General features: G+C 45.7%; 1 protein-coding gene across 9 annotated transcripts in view; it reads right to left on the reverse strand.

The window, feature by feature from the left end:
- Positions 1-20,323, reverse strand: part of SYNE2 (spectrin repeat containing nuclear envelope protein 2) — a 1,823,309-nt gene that overhangs the window by 294,523 nt on the left and 1,508,463 nt on the right. For all 9 annotated transcript variants that reach the window (XM_069207355.1, XM_069207357.1, XM_069207362.1 and 6 more), the window contains 2 exons: positions 7,901-8,032; positions 3,914-4,068 (listed from right to left, as the gene is read on the reverse strand). In XM_069207355.1, the coding sequence (XP_069063456.1) occupies positions 3,914-4,068; positions 7,901-8,032 (287 nt within the window). The remainder of the gene's footprint in view (positions 1-3,913; positions 4,069-7,900; positions 8,033-20,323) is intronic.

Here is a 20,323-nt window from a genome sequence, read left to right on the forward strand (position 1 = left end):
CTAGCAAGCATGTAACACATGAGTAAGACCGAGATGGGGCAAACATGCATTTCTACAAACACAGGCAGATTTAAGTACATATAAACATTTATTGTGAGATGAAATCATTCTGGCACACTGCACTGCAAAAGTGATTAGTGGACGACATGACTGTATAGGCATTTGGGTGGGTCCCCTAGTTGCTCTTATCCAAGTACCTATCTGTGAGGAGGCATAAATGTGTGAAACCGACGATCTCCTTTTGATGTACAAATTGTTTCACAAAGGGCAGTAGAATGTCATATTGATGAGAGTATGACTAGATGTCTGGCATAAAAAATCCATGCAAGCCACTGCGTTTATTTGTTTTTTAATCAGACAAGTGAAATGTCCAAATGAACGGACTCCACAGTAACCACCTTAAACTGAACAATGCTGAGAGCCAACAGAGGAAATTTGAAAAATAAAAGGATAATAAAACAATTTTATTATCATTTTATTTTTCACTGAACCAGAGCCAGCAGAGTCTTAAGGCAGGGCGGGCCCATCCTGACAGCAGGGAGGAGTAGTGGGCACTGTAAGTGCGCACATTGGTTTGGGCGGCCGTCTTGGGATGGCCAAACCAACATGCGCACTTTGATTTCTCCAACTCAAGCTGGTTGGAGAAAAGCGAGTGTCAAACCAGCTAGCTCAGACCAATCACATTGCTTCTCTCATGCTGTGTAATAGTATACTCAGCATGAGCTCAGCTTCTGGATTGGAGTCTGCAAGCCTGTGCAGTGTGCCAGCCCATGGACTGTAGGGAGTTGGAAATTGGTACAGGAGCAGAAAAGTACTGAGGCGGCGTCAGGTAAGTACTCTTTAATATTTTTGTCCCCATTATTTCCCCTGTACTTTTTATTTTAGTTATTTCCCCAGTGCTGTCTGCCCCACCACTTGTTATCAAAAGCAGTCGCCACTGTGAACAGCATGCCAGGTCTAGACATGATGAGAAGGATGAAAACACCCTTCAACAGAGAATGCACCTGTGATGCATGGGTTTTTCAACCTGTGGTTTTAAAGAATAGCAGACTAGATTTTAAAACTGCTACTCCTGATAGCAATATTAGTTCTGTCACCCAAAGAAAAATAGCTCTTAATCTGCTGCTTTGTACAGTGCTTTAAATGGGCAGGTACTGTCAGGTACTGAGTGCCTGCACTTCTTTAATTCAGCACTTTTGTATTTCCATTTAAAGCACTGGATCTGTAACTTAAAATAGAATGTACCTTTAAAGATGATTTGGTTCCTGACTTTAGTCCACAAAGGGATGCTTGTCATTAACAGGTTTTACCTGTGGACTGGGGTCTTAGTGCAGACCCTTACTCTTGTCTATTCCTGAAGATCTGCTCTGTGCTGATTGCTGATGTAGGTGGTCACTGTACAGAAATATCCCTGCTGATAGAAAGCCTCTGTTGTCTTTTAAGGTTAGTGCGGTGGCATATTTCTATCTTATGCATTCTCCCACTACATTAATGCTCTCTGCCGCACAACCCTTCTCACTCCAACTGCCCACTCATCCAAGCACAAACACTTTCAACATTCCAACCATACAATGACCTCACTCACTAGCTGAGCAGCAGGGAACATTAAGGTAGTAGAGAGAATACATAAGATAGAAAGAGGCCACAACAGATCTCCCCCTTATGAAAACAATGAAATATTCAACAGAACGGAAAACAGCAAAACACCCCCATCAACCGTCCTCCAAAATTACAAGTACCACTCCATCAAAATAAACAGAAAAGTTAACAAACATTCTCTCTGCATAATTTCAATACTCCAATGGGATGTAAGATGGTAAAACACAGTTAAGCAATACATTCCACATGTGTTCAAATAACTCAAAAACTTCCCTGCTCACCCAACAGAGATCACTAACTACCCGTTCCCCTCCACATGACATACACTCAACCAGGACCAGCCCGTAGCCTTCCACAACTCAACACTCAAAGAAGATTAGAGTTTCTTCCACCTCTACTGCATCAGGGTGTAACCACGTACCCCCAGAATTATTCACTTTGACAAGATCAGGATTTAACCTACCCTCTGCTCAGCCAGCATAGGACTGTTCTGGCAAATATAGTGTAGGATAATGGGGTGTCATAATGTTACCAATGTTATAATGAGCAGACTGACTCATGCCCTTAGGTAACAATAACTTGTGCCCTTGCCATGCACAGTTTTCTTATCAATAATGTTATTGCAAATGTTGCAGTGATATCAAAGATGCCATACAATATCTCATCAATGACATAATACGTGGAGTAATTAGCTGTGCATGGCAAAGGCATGAGTTATAGTTACCTTAGGGCGCAAGTTATAGTTACTTGAAAAAACTCTAACTATAACTGCTGAATTTCTATGGTTTTGTACGAGTAAATTCAGAACCTAACTATAACGTCCCTGTAACCTTTGTTTTTTTCAGTGAATTTCTATGTTTTTTAGTGTAAAGTAAATATAATTACTATACAATATTCCAAACTCCTTCAGCCGTGCGCTGTGGGGGTTGGTCGCAAGGCCTGGCCTTGCAGCCAGGCCTTGCAGCCAAGCCCTTATAACCACCCACCCCGCGCCACGCACAGTCCAGGTTGGCCACAGGGCCTGTCTCTGTCAGTGGGTGTGTGAGTGGGTATGTGAGTTTCTCGGTGGGTCTGAAAGTGGGAGTGTGATTCTATGAGTGGGTCTGAGTGGGTGCATGACTGTTTGAGAGGGTATGTAAGTGGAAGCATGAGCCTCTGAATGAATGTATGAGTGAATGAATTAGTGTATGGATGAGCCTGTGGTTTTTCTTTAAAAAGTTTCCATAATTGTGAATATTCTGCAAATAATTCGCAGAAATCTGTGAACATTTGCGAACTTTCCTGAATATTGCTCAGTGACACCAAATTATATTAAACATATCATTTGCCCCTAAAACATACCTATATCTAACCCCTGGGGTCAGGGTGCTTTCAATTTATATTTTCAACCCCACTGACTGTGTCCCATGAAATAAAATGGCAGTTCCAACTTTCTAGAAAGGTTGTGGTCAGCCGATTGCAATGCTTCTTTTCGCACGCGTATTCGCCAAAATATTAATCGCGGCAAGAGATATACAAATTTATTTGTCCTTAAATATCTCCTAAACTACTGAACGGATTTACACCAAATAGCTAGCTTTCTGCCAAGTTTGGTGTCATTCCGCCCAGTGGTTCGGGCTGTAGATATGTTAACAGGTCCTATGGGAATTACCATGGGAAATGCAATGTTTTTTGAGCCCCCTTTTTCTCATCCCCCGCTTGACGGATCACCTCAAAACTTCCTGTGCACAACAAGAATAAACAGGCCATATTTTTTGGGGAAATTTTGTGAAGATTCATTAAATGGTGGCAAAGATATAGACAAATTAAAACCACTTTTTCTACAGAAACATGGTCCTAACTATAACTACCTACTGGCGACTGTCAGTAGGATATATAACATTCCCACTGCAGGTGTACATTCTGTGGAACTAACATGTGGTGTGACCAGTGACAAGGGCAATTTCAGTTCATAACCACATTCTGGTCACAAGGTCTAGTGCCAGAGGGATTGACATACATCGAAGGTACCCAATAAATGTGAAATTACGAGCACTAATTACCCCTCTTGAAAAATGAGTTCTCTTTCTATACATGGTGTATCTTCATGTTTTTTGAGAATTCCAAAACTCTGATGTGAATCTGGGTCTACTGGACCTACTTTCGACACCCCTGGCACATATTACTGCAGAGCGAAAACTATGCAGTATAAATATACATTTAATAAAAAAATATTGACTTTCACCCACTCCTAATATAGCAATAACATATAATAAGTAATAATTTTCCTGCACCCCTCGACTTCAAACAGCTAGTGACTCATTCATTGCCTTACCTGCATTTCAACAATGCAGCTGTAGTCTTCTGAGCCCACAGTCGGTTCAGATCCTGTAAATCTCGCAAAGTGACGTCACTGAGACACAGCTTAAAGCTCATTTCATTTAAATTCTCGACGTCGGGAGACAATGCCACAAGCTCCAACATGGGTCTCTATAAGAAAACAATTTCGAAAAATCAAGTTAAAGTACCTACTGCGATTTTGAAGCCTCCGTCCCATCTCAAACAACATGGTATGCATATAACAGTAGCGTAAAAATCAGCGGCAGTATTAAAATATCTGTCATCTTTTCCCTTAGGAGAAATTGCAAACCTTGTGAAAGAGTTTCATTTTAATTGTACTAATTTATGCTATCAGCCACAGGACAGACAAGGAGACAAGTATAATTGAAGTAATGTAAAATAAAGCAAAACACTCAACAGCTCAGAAGATACAAGTAATGGTTGCATTTCAAAAAACACTATTCGAGCTTGATAACAATTACTGGATGACAAATGGGATGCAGAAATAACTCACATACGTTTTACTCATCACATCGTTGAGTGACAACAGTATTCTAGGCCGTACTGCAAAACAATTGCTTCCTTTAATAGTCACGCAAGTGGCAATTACGTCATAAGTGTACACTTAATATTATCAATTATATGCTTTTCCGATTTTTGTTTACAACCCCGTGTCTATTTTTAGGTAGCTAATCAGGGTACGCTGGGAAGACCACAGCAACATAGTGACCCCTACATCGCAATGCTAGCTTGCAGCATTGTTGTTAATGATAGTGAAAAATAACTAACTTGTTTTAAAGTTTAAAAATTTGAGCACACAGCATGGGGTTATTGGGAAGGTGATGTTGGATTGACCGGAAACCCAGTACACACTCTGAAACTAGCACCAAGAAAATATGCTCTGGCATTTGTAAAAGTTCTATGGTGAGGAATACGGCTTCAGTAAGGTAGTGGTGTAGGGCTGTCAAGCAGAACTACGAAGAATTAGGCCTGGATTGGATTAAAATGGCGTTGAAGGGCTGCTGACAGCGAATAAGAATATAAGGTCAGCATATTTACTGCAAAGAACATCTAAATACTGAAAGCTTCTAATACACGCTCTTAGTTTTTCTTCAAAACGGGGACAATGCATGGAGCTATTGTGCTGAAATCTAAAGAAGTGTAAACTGATACTTTAGATTAGATAGGTAACATGCAGATTGTGTGCAATGGTATCTAGTATTTTTTTATCCAGCTGTACCAGGTGTCAGCACTTAAATAATATTTGAAAATGGCAAATATTAATGCAATGCAAATATTAAATGTTCAAGTGTATTAATTATTCATCCTGGTTTCCACAACTACTGGTTGTTGTTCATGTTGAAGAGAAAATTGTCATATTCAGTGCTCATGAAGACTATCCGATTTCATGGTTAGGAAAAAGGAAACTGAGTTTGATACCTAACCTATGCTTAAAAAAAGTTACGTTAGGCATCAAAACAGTGCAATTTGATTGTCAAGGGATCATATAGTATATTTTCAGTATATATGTTTTGTCTCATATCCTAGCTGATAAACTTGTGGAGATGTAAGCAAGAAGTACATCAATGTATTCTGAAATGTGCTAGATAACAATTTTATCAAACCCCACCCCGTTTGCACTTTGTGTAATACATGACATGACTGAGTACCTGTTAACCAGATATTTATGTTGATCTCAAATGTTTAATTCAGTGGCAGAGGTAATTTTGTAAACTCTCCTAAATAATCATTACATGGGATTCATATAGCACAACGCATAAGTCATTGTTATTAACTTTATATAGCGCCTTTTTAGATTAGTCCTCATGATTCGATTAAAAAGCAAGACTTCTGTTCACCAGTTTTCACTCCATCGGAGCAGCTTGATGGAAAGCATTAATAAAATGTACTCAAGGACCACGAATATGGATTTTTCTTTATGGTGGACTTTGAAATGGATCAATATCTAAATAATGTAGAATGTCATCAGTGTTTGCTAGTGAGCCCTCCATTTCTTAAAGTGAAATTAGGTGTGTATGTTTTGAATGTCTCTCCTCCTAAAAAGCTGATAATTAATTTTCAGTGAACTTGGCTATGTGTTTCTCAAGCAGTGGAACAAAATAACTCCAATTTAAGTTATCAAACAAATTGATACATATTCGTTTTTTGTGTGAAGACACATTTACGTGGACAGAATGACAAGGCTTTGCCTACACAATTGTAGCTAGGTTAGTTACTTCACAACCAAGAAGACTTATTACTAATGAGAGTGAGTAACTGTATTAGCAAATCCCACATTGAGGTAGTACTGATTCTCATGTGACCCATACTGTGTATGTCTCTTGGATTTCTTTGCTGTTCTCTTGCCAGCTGTAGACTATATGGGCACACTACTATTGCCTGACCTACTTTAATTATTATCTATCTGAGGACAATTCAGCATCCCTCCCAGGTTTTAATGGCTACCATGGCAGTGCATGATTATGCTACTTTGTGAATGTACAGATTCAAACATGAGACTAATCATCTTATGTCTAGCAAATTGAAAGCCTTCGTAACTTTGATGTCTTTCAGAAAATGCCATTATCACCATCAAGTGGTTTGTAGCGTACAGTAACTGATGAGTTTCATTTCACCAATTTAATTTCTAAGAATATTCATTTTTGTTTGTTAGATGAACTGTTTTATGCATGCATAAGCAATATTTTCCGCATTTGGTATGAAGCATTTATGAAATACTACAATTCCTCCATGGTTTTGGCTGTATCTCCTCAAAGGATGATAACTTCAAAATTAGCAATCATTTTGAGACACATCCAACATTTAAGCGTTTATTGAGAGCACTCAGCTCACACTACTTAATCTATTTTGTCTTGTGCTGCTTTTAACATTATCAGCCCGGACGATTTGGAGGGCATTTAAAAATTGAAGTCTGCTTACAGAAGGATTTGGTCAGCACTGAGGGCCATATGACTCAAAGTCAGCTGAAATGGTGGTGAAAACTCAGTGAGACCCTGTGGAACAGATTGGTTACAAGGTTGAAGGACGAGCAGTGTGCTGCCCATGTGTGTAATGACAGTGTCTCCACATTTTGCCATTAACACTGTTTTTAAGCTGAGACAGATGGAAATGGGAAGGAAATGTATCTTTCAAATTGTATCCAATTCAGGTTTGTGGCCAGAGTGAAAGTCAAGGAAAAAAGCTTGGTTGAGAATGGCTGACTGTATTTTGAAGGATGAGCACCTAAGGCCTGAGCATCTAAAACGATCTATATTTTTTCAGGATAGGATGTTAAGCATGTTCCTGGCTTTTTTCATTTGTGCATCCGGTGGCTATTGAAATACTGTGGATGGCATTCCTGGTGTTGGAGGAGAAGGTAGGTGGTTTGGCAGTAGGATATGGCTCATTGGGCAAAGAATAACAGGAATATATATATATATAAATATATCACTTGAAAACCAAAGGTTACAGGGACGTAATAGTTAGGCTCACATTTTAAATGACCAAAACCATAGAAATTCACCAGTTATAGTTAGAGGTATCTCAAGTAACTATAACTCACACCCTAGCCATGCAGTTTTTTTGTCAAAAAACTTTACTGCAAATATTACAGTGATATTATCATTGATGTTTGTGGGGTAATTAGCAGTGCATGGTGAGGGCACGAGTTGTAGTTACCTTTGGGCACCTTTCCAGACAGCAGCTGAAGTGAGCGTCTTATTTTCTTGGAAAATGTCATGAAGATTCATCAAATGGTGCCAAAGTTATTAGCAAAACAAAAAACACTCTTTCTCTAGAAACTAGGTCCTAACTATAATTGCCTAGTGGCAACTGGCACTAGGTAATATATATATTATATTATATGATATTATAATATATATATATATATATATATATATGGTCAGAAAAGGCATATATTATGTTTTTGGATAAACTGCAGGTTTTCAATATAATAACTCCATAAGCAATTTTGTGCAGTTACCATGAGTAATTCTGAGGACTCTTCTTCTTTGCATGAAAGAATAGTTGTATCCAGAGCATCGGCATGGATTTTAACATTTTTCTGAAGCATTTGCAGGCTTTTCCTGAATTCCTCGAGTTGTTCAAGGGTGACCTACAGAACGATTACAATGGGGTATGATTAATACAGTGCAAACACCTATTTAAAATCACTTATGACATGCTGATAAGCTATACAGCAAACAATTAAAACATTGCAGATTTTGTCACTCTCTCTCTTATACAGATCAATAACCTTGCTTCAGTGACCTCAACTGTGAAAGGCTTGCCTTCTGGTAACCATACCACTGTCTCTGTCATCCTTGCTTTCAGGGGCCATGAAGACAGCAGGAGGAATAGAAAGTAAACTAAAGCTGTATTTACTCTCTTTGGCTTCCACTCTTTGCAGCCCTTTCCTAAAGTTGTTATGGTGGTGGCTAAGCAGCCGTTCTACAAAGTCAGCTACGAGCCAAAATGTGTGTGATGTTACTACTAGACATGGGAGTTTGGTGAATAAAAACCTATATTTGGTTTTTAGGTAAGTGGCTTCAGGGTGAGCAGCACGTGCATATATCAAGACAGAAACTCGGAGGTTAGTGAAACGCCCCTCTTGCCAATAAAACACATGTTTAAATGTTGTCGATCTCAGGCCGACCGCTCAATGAAAAATGATTACTAGGACTACGTTTTGGTAATTGCCTCAGTCATTCCATATTGCATTTCATCGGTGAACTTAAAAATATACCAGTTTATCAGCATTACCAGTTACTCTATATTTATGCACTTGGTCTCTACTACTTAAAAGTATCAATGGTACTACACAGCATATCATTAGGTGTCATCTATCCATTTTAGCTCAGGTTCAAAAGTGGAAGCTTGTACATAAATATGTTGCTGGTGTGTGTAAAGTTTAGTCATGACAGATGCCACCAAACAACTTTCTTTTATGGTCTGGCTTGATAGCTCAGCTGTCACCAGACAATTATGCGAGTATAACTAGAGAGGGGTTTTGGCTCTGCTCACATGCTGTGCGCCGGGAGTACATGTTTTGATTGGGCAGAAGGTGTATGCTTCCACAAAAAAGTGATGCCTACCTTACAACTGTGATCATTTTGTTAATTTATCCAGCTGTCTAAGCTTGAACCTGAGCATTCATGGCACACACACAACATTGTAATGCTACTAACATGTCTTAGAGAACTAGATAATTTATGTTGTATTTCCCTGGCAGCAGCGTAGATGAGAGGAGGGCAGTCATTACTATGAAAGCTATTTGCACTGTGCCTCATGTACAGCCATGTGACACACACAAGGTAGATAAGAGTGCATCAACAAAGTTTCATAGCCAGTAATGATCCAGTGCAGGTTTATCAGCATAAGCAATTACTTGGTGGATTTCAATTTAAGGATATTCTTCCTGGCCTTACAAGTCCTCTATTTATTCAAGGAAAGTGAGAACCAAAAGGTTTCAAAGAAGTGTTTATTCAGATGTAGCTCAGCAATTGGAAAGAAATGAGACATCTCAAATTTGGCACATAAATACAAATGAAGAAGGGCAGAATCCTAAATACCCAGACAAACTGATTTCACTCAGTTACAAAATTGCTTTCAATATTGTGAGGTAGATTATTTCTTCAATATAAAACATTGGATTCAGAGTAATGAAATTCCACGGAGCCCATTCCAATAGAATCTAAAATGATGTTGTCCACGGGTGTAGATGTTAGGCTCTCTAAATCTCTGATTTCAATTTAATAACAGTAAAGTAACTAGAAAATCAACTTAACATTTATCTGTGCTAAACAAGAATCCTGATGCAATTGCATAAGATGTCAATTTTATAGAGTTGATGTGAAACTATACCATTAATAGCAAAACTCCAGAACACATTGCAATATGCAGTGTAGGATTAAAATAAAATAGAAACAATATTTTCATATAGTAATGCTACAGTTCTGGCAACACATCAACAGCAACAAAAAGAACTGCAATGCCCCGCGCTATTGGATCCCGAAGAAGCTAATTATCTACAGGATGCTACAAAAAGCTAGACAGACACTTAAAGTAGTCATATGATCCCCCCCACCCTCACCCAACTGTAAAACGGAAAGCACTGACCCATTAGTAAACACTATAGTTCGGTTATGACCCCTCAGACCACAAAACAAACCCTGCCACATACTAGAGTTTAGGAGATAGATGGACTGGCACTTCTATACCCACATTTATAGGCAGTATTAAAAATTCAGATGGCTGCTAACGTAAGTTTATTTTCATCCGACTATTCAAATACAGGTATGCGTACAGAATAGTGAAGATAAGGATGATATTGCTCTATGACCTTATGTCTAAACGAAGCAGGATCAGCCATAGCAAATATTGCTGCCATGATCAAATATAAACATCTTTGTAAATGCAGAAAGGAACTCACAGGATTGTGTGCCTAAGAAGTACAAACACAGTTTATGGGCTTTGCGAAATTCCCTTTTGGAAGAAGATGGAAAATCTTTTTTGGTATCTAAACCTGGCAAGCTAAAGTCTATGCCATTGAAAATATATCGGCCATAAGCACACATCCAGACAAAAGTGAAGCCATTTTACATAGTTTTTGGAAGTAACTCCAACAAGATGCATTGAGACGCCCTATCAGTACAGATGGCAGTCTCAGAACTGATAATGTTTCAAAGAATGCACCTTAAAGGACATTCCAAAGTAAACCAAGATCGCGGGTGAAACTGGTGTGTGGCTTCGGGGGACTCATTGTTGCTGCAATATTTTGAAACCATGCACAAGATGAGGCAGGCTGTGTAAGTACATGTGAACATGCAAAGCAACTCCATTTAGAATTGCAAATAAATTGCAGCAGAGTACAATGTATTTCTTTGTGGGGGAAAGGTGAAAGAAGACATTTGATTTGCTTTTAACAAAGTACTACCCAGCACCACGTTGGTCCTTCTACCATAAATCACAGTCTTTTACCACCCATCACTTGACTATCTAAAACGTTATGGAAATTATAATTGGATTTTGCATGTAGTAGGTTTTCCTAAAACTACTGAGCATTTCATCAGCAGAGGGTTTGCCTTCACATTTTTTATATTGTTCAACAAGTTACTTACATTTGATAACTATCTTTCTGCAGATTCCTCATTTGTTGAATCTTCTTTAGGCATAAGACTGAATCAGGAAAAGTGAAACAGCTCTCCTGCACAATAGGTGGTGTCTCGGCTTACAGCCCGGAGGTGACATCGCAAAGCCTTAAAAGAGGCCAGCCTGGCACACTGATGTCAGTTTCCCATTCGTTTATACACACAGACATGAGATCAATAGGACTGACAGAATTGAAGTGTTCCAAATTAACTTTGGACCTTATTAACAGTTGTTTGACCACTGCTTTGAAGGGGGAGGTGAGCAAGATTTGTAAGGCATCTGCAAGTAAACAGTATTCACAAGACAGATCATTACGAAAAGCAAGGCATATTTCTACCTGCAGATTCCTCATCTTCTGAACCAATATTGATGTAGTACCTCTCCGTTGTGGATTTGAGGATATGATCAAACCATGAAGCCCAGCAACACCAGTTAGACACAATGGAGATTTCTACAGACTTCAGAGTCAAGATAATCTTTGATTAAAGCGTGGACCAAAGCCCACACTGCAGCTTGGCTAATGTCTAACGTGGGAGGGCCTGAGACAATGCTGAAGAGACAGTCTTTGCTCTAGTGGAATGGGCTTTGATGCCTTCTGAAGGATCTTTCTTGACAAGGTCATAGCAGATCTTGATGCACAAGATGATCCGCTAGAAAATTGTCAATTTCTGATGCTCTTATGAAGCATACTTAGGCCAGGAAAAGGTGGTCATCGTCTCAAAATGAATGGGTCCTTTCAATATGAAAGCTAAGAGCTCTACAAGGATTCAGACAATATAACGTGTCCTCTTCTATTATGGAATGAGGGGGTGGGTAAAAGGTTGGCAGGGTGATCCACTGACCAACAAGACAGGAGGAACCGTTTGTCAGCAGGACAAGCTTGCCTGGGAAAAAATAAACCTCAAGGGGCAGCTAAGGATGTGCTCAAAAGACGAGCAAATCAGAAAAGGTAGCACCAAACCAAGATCCCATTGTGGCATAACAAATGGGGAAAGGGAAAATAAATGGGTCAACCCCTTCAGAAATCTCCCAAAAACAGGACACTTAAATAGTGAAGGAAGATCCAAGAAACCGAGGAAGGCAGATAGAGTTAAACAAATAACTTTTAATATTGCCCATAACAAAGCTTTTTCAGGGAAAGAGATAGTGCAGCTTATCGGATACACATATCTTGTGAGGATCAACATCTGCTTCAGTGCACCAAGAAACAAAAGAGAACTAGAATAGACAAACCTGTAGAAGAACACTGAACTAACAAAATGACATCCACAATTTTTGCAGGCAGGTCGCAACAGCTTAAATTGCCCCCTTAATCACTAGGACTGAAGGCGGCAACTCAGAAGTTTCAGATACAGAACCTGACCCTCCTACTAAGAGAGGAAGAGGCACAGGAGGTAACAAGGGCAGGCAGAGCAGAGGTCCTGATCTACAGTTCTTTGAGATGGCTCCCCAGACAAACAAGAAGGTATTGTTCACCATTGTGGCTACTGCTGGTAGAGGACAGAAGAACTTCTCACACATAAGGATGTCCATCACCTCAAGTTTCAAGCCTTTTCTAGGGAAATCCAAATGGCATCTGTGAGAACCCACAAAGCTAGTGCTTACTAGAAATGGAGGCACCATTGGAATGCATGCATGTGCCACTGATGGTGAAGCAACAGCAGAATGCAGGTGCAAAATGCAGAGGACTTTAGGGACCAGAATTTGGAGATCCCTTCTGAAACATCAAGATCATAGCCTTAAAGTCCTAAGCAGAGAGGGGGGGTGGCTAGGCCTGCCAGCAAGATGGCCGTCACTCTGTGAGGCTCTGCTGGGCTGAGGGCCTCATCCGTGAATTTATCTGTTTAGAGCGGCTGACTCAGGCACATTCTCACTGGGGGGCCCCTCGGAGCCCTGACTGCTTCTGGTGGTTCCCACGCCGGGTCTCACAGGGGCTGTTTTCCCAGTATCGCCTGACTGGGGGAGATGGGCCCGGTGGCTCGGGAGCCTCTCTGGGACTTGGAGGCGAGGCGGGCCTGCGGCTCTCTGGGGTGCGCCTCGTCGGGGGCGATTAACTCTCCCGGCGGGTCCCGCTGGCATAGCGGCGCTGTTGTCTCAGCGGCGCCCGACAAAAGAGGGGAGCGGTGAGCTCTCCCTCTTGAGGCCGGATCAGCGGTCGGATCGGATCACGGTCTCGCGGCCTCCCTTGGATCCCTGCGCCGGCGGTCCCGGCTGAGGCAGGCGGGAGGAAGAGGTCTTGGGCTGGCCTGCTGTGGCATTTCCTCCCCGCAAGTGGAGCTCTGACCTGAGTGGGGGGCTCTCTCTGCCCCCAATACTGACCTGGCAGTGCTGCGGTGGGCTGGTGGCTGGCTGCTGTTGCCTGCAATGCTGGTGGGGCTGAGGAATTCCTAGGGGTGGATCCTGTCACCTGGATTGGAGACCTGGTGGTAATTGCTGCTGTGTGTGGGTGCACCCTGTACCTCATCGGCTGGGGGGGTCTCTTCGCCGGTTGGATCAGACCGTGGGACTGTTTGAGGTGCTGAGGGAGCAGTGGGGTTTGGCTTCAGCCTCTGGATCTCCACCCCTCTGGCTGCTCCGTAGATGGTAGTGCGGTGCGGTTGTGCAGGGATCACAACAGGAGTTGGACCCCTGACTTCTGGGTGCCCGGCAGCTCCCGGTAGGTGCCCTGAGTGCTGTGATAACTGAGAGATTGCAGGCTGCAATTGGCGAGCTGGGACTCAGCGCTGTCCTGCCTAGGTAGGCGGAGTGACTGTGGTGGGGGCCTGGGTGCCCCTCTTTGCCCTGGTGGGGTTGTACCACGCTACTTTTCTGAGAACTTAGTGACGCTCATTGGTGTGATGATCTTTCGCGCCCGCTGGCTTTTTGATCTGGTCGTGGGGGGTTTCCTGCCTGTTGGGGCCTGGCAGTCGCAGAGGATGGGCAAGGCGGAGCAGAGACAGGCAAAGCTCACCTTTGATGGGGGAAGGAAGAGGGGTGGCACGTCTGCCTCTCAGCCAGGGGGAGGCTCCTGCGGAGGAGGGTGCTCCAGATGCATCGGTCAAGGCTATGTTCCTGGATCTCAACAACAGCCTTGTGGGCATTGACGCTAAGCTTGACCACTTGACCGAGCAATTGGATCGAATTAAGGCTAGGGTGGATGATCATGAGTCCCGGTTTGACCATCTGGAGATGTGTATATCTGAGCTGAAGGATCAACGTCAAGGTGACCTGGAACAATTGCTGCGTATGGAGCGCATGCTGGAAGTTATACGTAATAAAAATGAGGATTTGGAGGCACGGTCGCGCCGCAATAACATTCAAATTGTTGGCCTTCTGGAGTCCACACACATGGGTAGGATGGAGGATTTTGTAGAATCCATGCTTTCTGACCTCTTCCCTGGTGAGCTCTGCTGGTAGTGGAAAGAGCTCATAGATCGCTGGGACCTCGGCCCCCGCCTGGTACTCCGCCACGACCCATCATTGTCCGATTGCTGAACTGCTGTGATAGGGATACTGTCCTCAGGTTGGCCAGGGAGCAGCGATCGGTGATCTACAAGAACTCTGAACTGAGCATATTTCCATATTACATCCCCAGGGTACAGGCTGCTCGTAGAGCCTTTCTGCCAATTAAACGCACTCTGAGCCAGACAGATGCTAGATTCTCACTTATTTACCCTGTGAAACTGAGGGTACAGCATGAGGGCAAACTAAATTTTTTCACGGACCCGAAACTGGTGGCTAAATTTGCTAAAACGGTGCCTAAAAAAACTGTGGTGGGAGACCTCGTTGCCTCCGGAGTTGAGAGAGCTGCATTAAGTGATGATGACTAAATCGGAATGGGTGGTGCTGGTTGGGGATGCCTCTTCGTTGTTGTGGGGGTGCCCTGTCACTGTCTTATCTGTTCTATTGGCCGCTCTGATGTCTAGTTTGTTCATCGGCCCTTTGCCCCACTTCCCCCTGTCCCGTTTGGGGTGGCGGGATGGATGGCTTGGCCGCGCCCCTTGGATGAGTCCTATTCTTATGCTATTCGCTATGGTTGGGGTTATAGTTTCTAAGGGGGGTGGGTTCTTTGCTCTGACCCATTTGGGGGGTCTGCGTGGGTGGGGGATGGGAATGTTTGGGTTCTGGTTTATTTTTCTTCTTCCTTTCCGTTTCCCTTTTCTCTTCTTCATATATGTAGTTGGCGGTTATGGTGAGATGCTGTGGCTGTGCGATGCACTTGATAGGACGATGCGATGGTGCATGGGGATGTGACATCGGTTTGCTGTGTCACTTGGAACGTCCGTGGTCTGAATGACGGGCGTAAGGTGCGGCTTATGTCTGCTTATGTAAAGCGCCAGGAGATTGATATATGCATGTTGCAGGAGACTCATTTAGTGGCGGCCATGCAGAATCGGCTGAAGGCTGGTTGGATTGGAGAATACCACGGAGCGGTGTTCTTGTGCTATGCAAGAGGAGTGGCGATTCTGCTGCAGAAGGGACTGCCTTGGCGTACTCAGAAAGTAATAGTGGATCCTAATGGCCGATATGTCATGTTGAGTGGCACCCTGCTAGTTAGGGCTTGCAGGCTTATCTCGGTTTATGGACCTAATACTGATGACCCCAAATTTTTTCGTGAAGTGCTGGGCAGTAGCACCATGATCTGGTGAGAGGACTTCAATGTGATTCTGGATCCGGGGGCGGATCGCGAGAGCCTGGCCAGGGTGCATCACGTTGCTGCTGCTAGGGCTCTGTCGTCTGTGATGGCTGAGGGTGCCCTTGTGGATCTATGGAGGGTGAAACATGGGGCTACCACAGAGGGTATGTGTGTTAATTATGCTCACAACAGCTGGTCCCGCATTGATCGTTGGTTGGGTACGAGGGATGTGGAGCTCTGGACGCAGGCGGTGGAGCACATGGCGCATACCTTATCGGACCACTCGCCGGTCAAGTTAGTGCTGGCAGTGCCAGGTGGGCCTGGGCACGCATATATGTGGTGCTTGCCTCATGGGGCACTTTGGGATGGGACATTTCGAGAGTAAGTTCGCGAGGTCTTTACTCATTATTTTGCTGAGAATAGCGGATCGGTAAGTTTGACTGGTACAGTATGGGAGGCATTTAAGGTGGTAATTTGTGGGGTATGCATCTCAAAACAACATGGCGTACTAAGGATGTTGCGCAGGAGTTGGCTGACTTGGAAGCGCAGATAGCGGAATTGGAAAAGCGCCTGGAGGTTGACTGGTCTAGAGACACGCTTTCGGCTCTGCGAAGTGCTGTGTCTCTGTACGAGGATGCCTCTCTGCGGGAGATCTGTTTAAAAAAAAGTCCTAAGCAGGGAGAATGAGGCCTGCAGGAGGCCCCAAATCTGAATTTGATGCAAAATTTTTATCCCTGCACTAATCCTTGTTTGCACCGGCGTCAGAATTATAAATTGGGCTCCAAACACCACACCCCATTCAGTTTTCCTCAAGTAAAATTTTGCAGGTCAAACCTGCCAAACCTTTTTGGGGGGAAATGCCCACAATCATCTTATGCATGTGGAAAATGGTGCAGGATTCACCCATTTCACTAGTAATTCCCACTTTTTCCTTGAAATGTTAAGGAAAGGGGATATTTACTGTACCAGGTAATAAGCCACGCTATTTATTGGGTGCCCTAAATACTCCACTTCTTTCTGACCCACTCATTATCTGACCCAAAGCGCCATGGTCTAAGATGTAAAGATAGAAGCTATACTGCATTTTCAGTGGGTCCATGAAGTTGTACTTCTTTTGCTTTACTGAACGTCTTTTACTTGGAAAGTAACTTCCAGTATATTTAGGAGCTGCTGCATGATTTGGATCATCACAATATGTTCATCTTCAGAGTTAATTGCTTGTTTTTATATGCGACCTTTGACCCTGTCACTAGGCAGGTCGCTCCCCCATCTGCCACGCAGCCCCCTGTGGGTTGAATCTCCGTTGCCACTTTTGCCGCCTGACTACTCGCTCCCTTTTTTCTATTCCCCTGAGCTTGTGCTTCTGTGCCACTTGTTTTTTCCATTCTGTGCCCCTGTGTTTTGCTTTCTGTACCCCTGTACTCTGTTGTCCCTCTCCCGCCGTCTTTTCCCGCCGTTTTTTCCCCGGGTTTTCGCCTGGGTTTTTCCCCGGGTATTTCCCTTGCTGCTGAGCCCCTGCTGCCCCGCCCCCTTCACTCCCATTGGCCGCCCCGCTCCCACCTCCCAGCTGCTCCTCCCTCCCTCTGCCCTCATATGGAGGCCGCGAAGCGGGCGCGCAGCTGGCGCGCCAAAGGCGCGCCTAAGGCAAGCCCGTCTGCGCCCGTCCGCATCTGGACCGCACCCAGCACCAGAACCCCTGGAACCCGCACCCCCCGCAACGCCAGACTGTACTACGACGCAAGCACCCGCAACGCACTCAACACCAGACGAGACCACCCCTGCTACCGGGCCACCCCGAAACGCACCCAGGGGCCTTTCACCTGCCGGAACTGCAGATTCACCAGCATCCAACCCTCCACACCACCAGCCAGAGAACCCAACCACCTCTGCTGCATCCTCCTCAACACCCGCTCCGCTCGCAAGCACGCCATCGAACTTTGGGACCTCCTAGACTCCACTGCCCCTGACGTTGCCTTCCTGACGGAGACCTGGCTGAATGCCACCTCAGCACCAGACATTGCCATAGCCATCCCACAGGGCTACAAGATCTCCCGCAGAGACCGCACCAACGGAGTGGGAGGAGGAATCGCCATCATCCACAAAGACTCCATCAAAATCTCAACGAACACCGATGACACCCTCACCACCGCCGAGCACATGCACTTCCAGATCCACACCGAACCCAACACCACCCTCAGAGGAACTCTCATCTACAGACTTCCCGGACCCCGCCCACAGTTCAGTGACACCATCGCTGACCTCATCAGCACCCACGCCCTCGCTTCCACGGACTACATCCTCCTCGGGGACCTGAACTTCCACCTCGAGAACAACAACGACACCAACTCCACCGCCCTGATCGACAACGTCGCCAACCTCGGACTCAAACAGCTAGTAACGACACCCACTCACGCCGCTGGACACACGCTTGACCCCATCTTCTCCGCAAGCCCCCACGTCTCCTTCAACCACACCACCGAACCACACTGGACCGACCACAGATGCGTCCACTTCACCTTCAGAAAACCCACCACACACCACCGCACCCAACAGCTACCACGCCGCTGCTGGGGCAAGGTCACCGGGGACCAACTGACTGCCGCCCTCGCCCTGAGACCACCCACCGACCCCACCGACCCAGACACTGCCGCAACCAACCTCACACAGTGGATCAACGACTGCGCCAACACCCTCGCCCCTCTCAAGACCTTTACAACCAACCACACCAACAAGAAAGCTGCCTGGTTCACCGAGGACCTCCGGATCTCCAAGCACACCTGTCGGAAGCTGGAGAAGAAATGGCTCCACGACCGAACACCAGACAACCACACAGCCCTCAAGAGTGCCACCCGCAGACATCACCAACTCATCAGGACCGCCAAGAAGACCGCCTTCAAGGACCGCCTAGACAACAACGCACACAACACCAAAGAGCTCTTCAGCATCGTGAAAGAACTCTCCAACCCCAGCTCCATCACCAACGACATCCTGCCATCTCAAGACCTGTGCGACTCCCTGGCCACCTTCTTCCACCACAAGATCACCAACATCCACGACAGCCTCAACCCCGACCCCCCATCACCCACCACCGAGTCCACCACCCCTGCGACTACCACTGGCGCCAGTCGCCTGACCGTCTGGTCCAGCGTCAAAGACACCATCAAAACCATGAACTCCATCCACACCGGATCCCCATCGGACCCCTGCCCTCACCACGTCTTCAACAAAGCCAGCGCAGCCATCGCGCCCCACCTCCGGAAAACAATCAACTGTTCCTTCGAGACAGCAACCTTCCCAGAAAGCTGGAAGCACGCCGAGATCAACGCCCTTCTGAAGAAGCCCAAGGCGGACCCCAAGGACCTCAGGAACTTCCGTCCCATCTCCCTGCTCCCTTTCCCGGCAAAAGTGACCGAGAAGATTGTCAACAAACAGCTGACCCGCTACCTCGAAGTCAACAACATCCTGGACCCGTCCCAATCTGGTTTTCGCAGTAACCACAGCACCGAGACCGCCCTCATCGCCGCCACTGACGACATCCGGACCCTTATGGACAAAGGAGAAACAGCTGCCCTCATCCTCCTGGACCTATCAGCAGCCTTTGACACGGTCTGCCACCGCACCCTATCAGCACGCCTCCATGACGCCGGTATCCAAGAGAAGGCCCTGGCCTGGACCACATCCTTCCTCTCCGGCAGAACCCAGAGCGTCCGCCTCCCACCCTTCCGCTCCAAAACCACTGAGATCATCTGCGGCGTCCCACAGGGATCCTCCCTGAGCCCGACACTGTTCAATATCTACATGGCCCCCCTCGCCCACGGCCCACGACAACACAACCTCAACATCATCTCCTACGCCGACGACACCCAGCTGATCATATCCCTCACCGAAGATCCCAACACCGCCAAAGCTAACCTACACCGAGGAATGAAGGCCATAGCCGACTGGATGAAGGACAGCAGACTGAAGCTGAACTCAGACAAGACGGAGGTCCTCATTCTCGGACCCACCCCATCAGCCTGGGTCGACTCTTGGTGGCCCACGTCACTAGGCACAGCCCCGGAACCCACGGACCACGCACGCAACCTGGGGGCATCCTCGACTCCACTCTCTCCATGACCAGGCAAGTCAACGCCGTCTCCGCTTCCTGCTTCAACACCCTCCGTATGCTCCGCAGGATCTTCAAATGGATCCCTCTCGACATGAGAAAAACCGTTACCCAGGCCCTCATCACCAACAGACTCGACTACGGGAACGCCCTCTACTCAGGAACTACAAACAAGCTCCTGAGACGACTCCAACGCATCCAGAACGCCTCGGCCCGACTCATCCTCGATGTCCCCCGCCGCAGCCACATCACACTCCACCTGAGAGGCCTGCACTTGCTCCCCATCAACAAAAGGATCACCTTCAAGCTCCTGATCCACGCACACAAAGCACTGCACAACACCGGACCCACCTACCTCAACATCCGACTCAGCTTCCACACCCCCACCCGAAGCCTCCGCTCAGCCAACCTCGCCATCGCCACAGTCCCCCGCATCCGAAAAACCACCGCCGGTGGCAGATCCTTCTCCTACCTCGCTGCCAAGACCTGGAACACTCTCCCCACCATCCTACGACAGACCCAGGACCTGCTGGCCT

This window comes from Pleurodeles waltl, chromosome 9 (genome assembly GCF_031143425.1).
Source record: "Pleurodeles waltl isolate 20211129_DDA chromosome 9, aPleWal1.hap1.20221129, whole genome shotgun sequence".
NCBI classification, from domain to species: Eukaryota; Metazoa; Chordata; class Amphibia; order Caudata; family Salamandridae; genus Pleurodeles; species Pleurodeles waltl.